Here is an 8,459-nt window from a genome sequence, read left to right on the forward strand (position 1 = left end):
TTCAGATTCAGACTGCGAAATCTCGCGTAATAAGCCTTTTGAACAGTGTAAAATTTTGCGTGAGGTTATTTTATTAGGTCATCAACATTTTGACCGCCTACACACAATGGCAATGTCTCAAAATGCACACAATCATTTGTCCTGTGACCAATACCACATTCCAAGCGCGCGTTGTTCAAACAGTGACAACAATATCGGCAAGTAAAGTAATTAAGCGGAACAAAACACACCGACAAACACACAGGTCATTTGAATAGCATCTGTGCTCCTGGCAGAGATACATTTCCAGTTCAGCGAAGTTTAAACGCCAAACAGTTATTTTAACTCGACAAAACTATGCGCCGCTCACAAATAAGACCGAGTTCAGCAGGTGGGAGTAAAGTGATGACAGCGCTGGTTTTGTGATTTACTAAACGCGTTGGATTTACAAGCTCGACTGTAACCTAGTGGAAACTGAGACCAATTCAAAGGTTGAATGAGCAGTGTTTTGAGCATAAGTGGCTATGGACATCTAGATGGTATTCTCTTCTGCCAACGATTAGAAGGGTATTAAAATGCACACAGCTAAAGAAACCATTCAGTCTTGTTTTATAGCTAGATTCCTTCCAGAATAGGTCAAGTTTGACAGATCTACTCAGCTGGTATCTCCAAAAGGAACCAAGTATTTTTGATTACGTTGAAAATATCCACTACAAAGAGACTGAAACTGATGGGAAAAGAGAGGTGCAGATGAAAGACAAAAGTGAACAAATATAAGCCACTGCAGACCCGAAAATTTTGATTGTGTTTTAATTTTTATGCGGATATAATCAAGAAGATTGTATTAGAGTATAAAGTGGTGCAGTATTTCATCGGTGTTAGCCTGTGGGGTGAGATATCCACAATCCAACAATTTAATCCAATCTGTTCGCTGTAAACAGCTTTATTTTTCTAGTCGGCTTAGACGTACCAACAGAAGCAACATTTATGACCATAAGAGAAGTATAGGTTATCGGAAGTAGCATTTTATTACTTGCGTCATTTACTGCATCAAGAGTGAATTCTACAAGTCAGCCGTGAGAATAGTCCTACTTCATACTGGAGAAGACACATTGAACATCTAAAGCTTTTTGTTCGGTAACTTAGAAACGGTGTAAAAAGACAAGTGCCTAGTCCCGACTGTAAGTAGCTAGAGCGACAAATGAAGCTAATCAGGCTGAAGTGGTCAAACGATGTGATATGCTTGATAAACCACCATATAACAAAATGGCCTGTTTTTCTCTGAGCCCCTAGTGTTGAAAGATCCCCTAATCGAGAGGCCATACATAGCAAAACGCGGAGAAAGAGGTAACAATCAAATGCGGTTTTGTAAATCGTTCTTACTTCTTGACTGCCGAATGTGTAACTACCATTTCACGAGCCCGGGAAGGCTTCCAAGGTATGGTACGAAATTAAGCAAGCAGAAAGCATGCTGTGAGCTCCTGGTCAGCTAAGGACGGTAGGTCAATATATGTCTGGCTTTCGTAGAGTATGGTGTAATGAGAACGTTTCTTGCAACCCGATTGTATGTCTCATTCCAACATTATTTTCCAATTTTTCTGCCTTACTGCCGTGTTGTACTGTATTCATCTTGTACCGATTCGGCTTTCCTAAGATCACCAACCCATTTTGGACACGAGTATGCATTTCTCACAATTTTTCCACCTGTTGCTTTCCTTGGTATTTAACCGCGGAAAGTTGCTCCCGATTCTCTGTGCTGCTGATAACAGAATCAAGCCTCGATAGTGCACTAATATGAAAGCTCATTTAGGAAGGTTTATAATATCATCCATAAAGCTTGCTAGCAAGAGCCCAGATCTTTGTCAAGCAACCTAAGAAACAGTATGGTATATTAGGTTAAGTGCATCTAATAAAAGCAACAGTCGTCCTTAATAGTCACCTGCGTCTCTTCTCTAAAACCAAGGAGCTGACTGGGCAGTTTCGATATGCATAGCACCATGGTAGATAACACAAGCTCAAAATGGCTTGTGTTAACTTACATTCCGCATCGTGACTTTTCTTTGTTTTTAGATATCGGCATTATTATCAGAAATGCTAAAGTAGATTTAGTCATCCTACGGACGCCTGCGCAGGCTCAGAGGCACACTCGCCAATGACAGAATGGAATTCTAGAGAGAGTTACGCCAAATGTATTTAAAATATATTTGAATACTGTCTACGGTATGCTGAAAAAAGTCTTCTAGACATCGCTTAGCCATAAACAATAGGACATTAATGGCACAACAACTACCTGCATTGAGCTTTATCTACTATGAGGTTAAACACTACCATGTCATAAATCAGTTACATTTTTTAAGCTCCACAAACTCTGTGCATTTGTCTGTGATTTATTTCTGTAATTTACAGGATAAGCTTCAGCAAAATTTGTAACTAAAAACTTCCAATGTAGAGATACGATAATTATGCAAACACAGTGTGAAAAATTTTGACTTCACCAAGTGTAGCGGGTTTCAAACAGGATTACGCTCAAAATTTTACACTTTTCTGCTTAGTTTACGTAAACTCTGTGCAAGATCGGCTAATTTTTGAGAAGTTATATTTTCTACCGTGCCATAATCTTCTACGTCTTTAACATCAATTATTTAGAGTAAGAGTAAAAGGTCTGATCCAGGAAATGCTATTCCCACACTTCAAGATTATGTATAAAGTGTCAGTTACAACATTCAAATACTAAGCATTTTTCGGGATCGGATATTTGACCTCCTAATCTAGCACAGGAGCTCGTCATACACATTAAAAGTGAAGCCTGCAAGCGTTTTATCACGCTTGCATACGATAACAGAAACCGGTACACACTCCTCAGAAGTTTGACAACATTATCAGCTACCCAAAGTAGACTTGGGTTATTAAGTAACATTGTGTTTTAACGAAATATTTTTCACACACCCTACTCTACAGTGTACTATATTTGCAAACGTTACATACAGCCTGACATATAACCTTAAACCGTCTTTACAAACCCAATCGTTCATCCTGATCATTCGTGTATGTAACCCACAAAAGCTCCAGAATTTAGCAAGCAAAACCCCTGTTGAAGCCAGCACTGTCTGAGGTATGTTAACTCACTAGCAAAGAATAAGCATGGTACAACATATTGTTAAACTGGCATTTACAGGCGTCGATGGCAGGAAGATTCCCTTATTTCTGTACTCAGTTCAACACACGGGTGAATTCTTTCTGGTATGTGCATAGCCAGCATTCAACTCTTTAACAGATATATCGCATCCTCATGGTATCTGTAAACTTAGTTGGTTATTTGTCTCCCAGTATACTAACAGGTTTATGTACTTTTAAATGTCCATTTTGACACATAACGTCACACAAGTAAGTGGATAATATTGAAGTGGAGAGTTCAGCCCCCACTTTTACCTACGCTTTATAAGGTCAATTCAAAATAGCAGTAATTTTAGGCCACTTCTGTCCAAAAGGTAACAATGCTTTGCCAAATGCCTTAAGCGTAGTAAACGTAGTAAACTGTTTGTTGCAGTCGCTGCTGTGGTATATTAAACAAAAACCTCGATCGGTTAATTTGTTCTTCCAGCAAATGTAAAAGACAGGTAACCTGATGAGGTGCAATTTTTACGGCTTACGTGCGAGGTTTAACAACATAACATCAGATTAGCTGTTGGCTGCCTCCCGATTAATTATATCATAAATAAGGGCGAAAAACTGCACAAAAAGAGGTATTTTAGCTACATCACATCAAAATACCGTTTGGCAAGCATAGCCGGTGGATCTCATAATTTCACCGCCGCAATGTAAGCTTTTTATGACGTTCTGACAAATGATCAGTTTAAAATAACCGTGTAGAGAAAGTAAAAAGCACTTTGCTGAAGGTTAAGTACTTCATGAAGAAACAGCAAGATTGATACATATTTCTCTGTAAGTAGTTATACATACTTCCGGTATGTGGACAAAATTTTTCAGGTGTGGAAGCTTATCGCTAGTTTTTTTTGGTTAAGTGATGCACGGCAAGCATTTCAAAGGGTAAATCAAACATATTCTGTTGTTGAATAAAATGGCTAACGCCAATTTCTTGCCGCTCGATATGTAACTATTACTACAAAAAAATTAATGTGGGCCTAAATTTCCTCTGACGAAGAAAGTGAGCGCTCATATAGAATTTTGTGTAGAATTTGAGCGGAGACAGAGTTTTAGTATATTGGAATCCCAATATGTTGCAGGCAGCTTCTAAACACCGTCTATTAACATCTGATATCAATCACACTGCCTTGCTGGATGAAATGGACTACTTCCTGAACCAGCTGACTGATATGTTATGTATGTCGGCAAATTCATGCGTTCAGTGTAGTTCAAAGCTTAACAGCTATCAAAGCTGAATCTCTAATCTACTTTGGAGGCTCAATTACACAAATGAACTTCCACGGGGAGTATGAAACGCATGCAGCAAAGGAATAAAGAAGTATTGTTTCTCCACGAAGCCCGGTTATTGCTATTTCTGCTTTGCATAATCTCCAGAAACCAAACGAAATTGACATAGTAGTGCACTTCTCAGTTTTTATCATTATTTCGATTATCCTCCAAAAATTTACTGACTGGCGTTTGGTTTCGTACCGAAGAAAAACAGCATTTAGATACTCCTATTTACAAGACAATCACCTAAACAGTGATCAATAAATTTTTATCTAGTTATTTTTTTTAACATAGCAATGGCCACGGAATTCTAGTGACTTAAACACACGCTACGTACAAAAGAAGAAATAGTTACCCTACACGCACCCCAAGAATAATTACGATGTTAAGTAAACAGGTAATGCGTATACTTGGGTTTAAGCCGTTTAAGCGAAACTACATGAAGATTTTACTGATTTGCTTTTTTGAAGAAGCAACTGCTCAAAATGTTACTCCGTGGAGAATTTGTTTCGTGCTAGAATTTGTCGGCTATTACTGTTCAGGCAGTTACATCAGAAACGTTTTTGAAATAGCTTATAGTAAATTCAGACATGCTGTAGAGGTTGAGGCGGAAGTAGTAGTTCCAACAATTGATCATTCAAATACCCATGCCTAACATTTTTACACTATGTTTCATTTAGTTTATTAACTTAGTTGTTTTATAATTAATCCAAATGAAATCAACACAGCATTCATTAAATACTACCCCTAATGCTAAAAACTAGCAGAATATTTGCGTACAAACGATAGTTTAAAAATTTTAGATAGATTTGAGATCGCTTCCAACACAAGACCGACAGTCCAAAAACTCGTGACCTGTCAGCAGGAGCTCAGAAAATTAAGCAGATTATGCAACTACGCGTTCCTAAAGGCCAGTAAAAATGTCATTCGCCATAATTCCATGACGCATGTTGACATTTAAGACAGCTAATCAAGTCTGATATGCTTCAAGTGCTTCATGTGTCTTACGCTTCGAAAGCAACATTTAGGACATAACCTGTCCTACCTAAACCCCCAAACTAAAATGAAATGTTCATCAGAGTATGCGCTCATTCTGCTAATCAGCACATTCTCTCATCAGCTTGAAGCCCACAGACATGCGTTTTAGAATGTATGTCATGTAACATAAGAACTTACTCTTAAACTGTGAATAACATCAAAAAATTTCCGTAGGAAGCGTGGTGTACGCCGCTCATTTAAGTATATTTTTTCTACTTCTAGCAATCTGTACAGTGGCTGAATTCTATACTTATTTAGGCAACTCCTTGTAAAACATACTCATTTGGCCCCTAAAAGTGATCGACAGTCTCCATATACTACTTCCGTAGGTGATGTACTCAGTCGTTATTTACCAGGACAAGCTGACTTACAGTTACCATGCTTCTAACGGTGGTTGTTCCTTACCGCCTTACTTTTTCAAATTTTCCCAACAGTTAACATTATTAATACCTTGCATTTCACGCCACTCCCCACCGAGGAGAGCATGTTGTGCTTCAAACTGTAGTTTTTAAAACATGCACACTAATAATTATCACAGAGATGTAACACTGTTTATTGGGTAATTGTTACTCTTATTTCAGGGACATGTATTCGAGGGATGGAGAGGCAAGCTCCTATGTAACCGAGTATGCAAGTGCAGATAACTGATGTCAGTGGAACATCAACTCAGTTTGATTTTGTATATTCTGTTGAATAGTATTGCTGTCATCTTCTAGTGCCTTTGCGAAGAGGCATGCTCTTAAGACTATATATGCTGTTACGATATTTTTTTAATTTACTAGGAAATCTGCTATGGGTTTGCATGGTTGTTAAGTGTGTTAGGCGAGTTATTCATGCAATAGACATTCAACATCAAGTTTTTTGCTGCTGCTTCTGATGTTGATCGGAAGCTTTCCTAATCTTCTATGATAAACACTCATAAAACATACAATGAAGCAGTCCATCATAGCTGTTGGTATGTAGGTGACCTGTTCGCCGTCCCAAAATGACCAAATGAATATTACTCTTTTCTAGCAGTACTTCTGACAATTTCAGCTGATTTATGATGTTTCTCGAGTAGATAAATTGACGAAACGTTTCTATTTATCTGACTTTGGCCTCACTGTGTATTAGGGTGATTTTCCAAGAACCACAATGTTCCGGAATTCTATTTGGTTCAATCACTATTCTAGCTTTTCAGCCACGTTCCAATATGCAGAAGGAGCATCTTAATGCACATCTTAAAAACGGAGTTCGTAGGTTGTTTCTCGAGGCCTGTATTATCAGAAGCTCAAAAGGCTACGGAATATTTTAAGAAACAAAATTATCTGGAAACAGAAATCGCAACTTCGTACTTAGGAGGCTGAAAATGGCTTATTTGAGTAATTGGGTTTCCAGTACTGTAATTTATTGATTGGGAGATCAAAAAATGTACACCACACCGGGGGTCGATGAAACCTTTCAGAACATGACGGATCGATCAGTTCCTTGATTTAAAGGCACATAGCTGGATATCCATTCAAGCCTAGTCATAAGTGCCGTTTAGAAATATTTGTCGCAAAACCTCACCATTACGACACCATTTCGATTCTTCGTTTTTGTGACTTATGAGGAGTTCAGGGAAGGCCCCGTGGGATATTAGTGAAAAATGTAACCGTTTGTTGGTTTCTGTGCATTTCAACAGTGATTAAATGTTAGTTACAGTTACACCCCTATTTGCTCAAGGCATGACATTTTCTTTATAAAGTTTCCGGCCACTAACACGGTCTACACATGCATATAAAGCTGGTGTTTTTGACACGGATCAGCGATGCCTAAAGCTCCATCCAGCGACGATGCATAATTATGCAGTCGTAAATTAGGCCTTTATTGTGTGGGTACGGTTTGCGTATCAGTTCACAGAAATAGCATCATCCTTTACCGATGGAATAAGATCTACTTTACCCTTCATCCAGTTACCTATCCGAGGTCTGTGGCACTAAGACCACACATAACCCCCTTGCGGATGCCCATAGTAATTAATTGAAGCCGACATTGTTTTTCGCCTGCAGTACGAATAGCTTATTACCATACATTGCCGTTCGGAGCCACTGGTTCTATATTTGGACCATAGATTTCTCCAGGTATTTCGCTTTATTGCCATTGTTTTTCGCCTGCAGTACGAATAGCTTATTACCATACATTGCCGTTCGGAACCACTGGTTCTATATTTGGACCATAGATTTCTACAGGTATTTCGGCTTTATTTTAATAGCGACATTTTAAAAATGAAACAACTCTTCAATGTTCTGTACTCGTGGGCTCAACATTTGAATAATAAAGTTTTTAACGTTGAATACCTTTCTTCAACTTACTGTTGATTCCACCAGAAGCATCGATTTGAACGGAATCTAGAAGCACATAACTGCAAATTGCCAAAAATATCATCCCAGCATGACCCGGTGATAGTACAAACAGTAACTGAATTTTCAGATGACCTTGAGATAGAAAATTGACAAAAAGAATAAAACAGGAGTCAGAGCAGGTCACCTATCGAAGCAGTCTCCGAAGTATGACTGGTTACTTTCCAGCAAGCTCTGATGATCTCCACGCATTCCAGAGTCACATTCATTCCCGCCAAATATATATGTGACTGTAGCTTAGGCAGAACGAATGTCGTGGCGGCCTGTTTATTTTTTAACTTCACGCTTATGTGTCTTAAGCACTCCTATTCCACACTTTAACGGTATATGAGCGATTACTAGTTACATGAGTTGAACCAAAACCTATAATTCCTGTGGTCACGGTGCGCAATAGGAACCTTTGGTTGTTTATCAATTTTATCTAAATTCTCCATAGTAATCGGGTGGTCTCCGATGGCCTTCGATCCACTTTCTCTGCTTTTAGTTGTTCGGGGTGCGAAAAACTGGGTTTCCTCCAACCGATTGATCAGCTACCACCTGTGACTACGCTCCGGCTGTACCACTCTCAAGTTGCCACGATTTCCTCACCTCCAAATTTTCCCCACTCATTGCCTGGGGTACCACTGC

At 38.8% G+C, this 8,459-nt stretch overlaps 1 protein-coding gene across 1 annotated transcript in view; it reads right to left on the bottom strand.

Moving 5' to 3' along the window:
* Window positions 1-7,905, bottom strand: part of T265_04279 (hypothetical protein) — a gene marked incomplete at both ends in the record, with an annotated part of 59,447 nt that extends 51,542 nt beyond the window's left edge. Inside the window, one exon of the mRNA XM_009168978.1 lies at window positions 7,785-7,905. Within this exon, the coding sequence (XP_009167242.1) occupies window positions 7,785-7,857 (73 nt within the window). The remainder of the gene's footprint in view (window positions 1-7,784) is intronic.
* Between the last annotated feature and the right edge of the window lie 554 nt (window positions 7,906-8,459).

Source organism: Opisthorchis viverrini (genome assembly GCF_000715545.1).
Source record: "Opisthorchis viverrini unplaced genomic scaffold opera_v5_69, whole genome shotgun sequence".
In the NCBI taxonomy this organism is placed as follows: Eukaryota; Metazoa; Platyhelminthes; class Trematoda; order Opisthorchiida; family Opisthorchiidae; genus Opisthorchis; species Opisthorchis viverrini.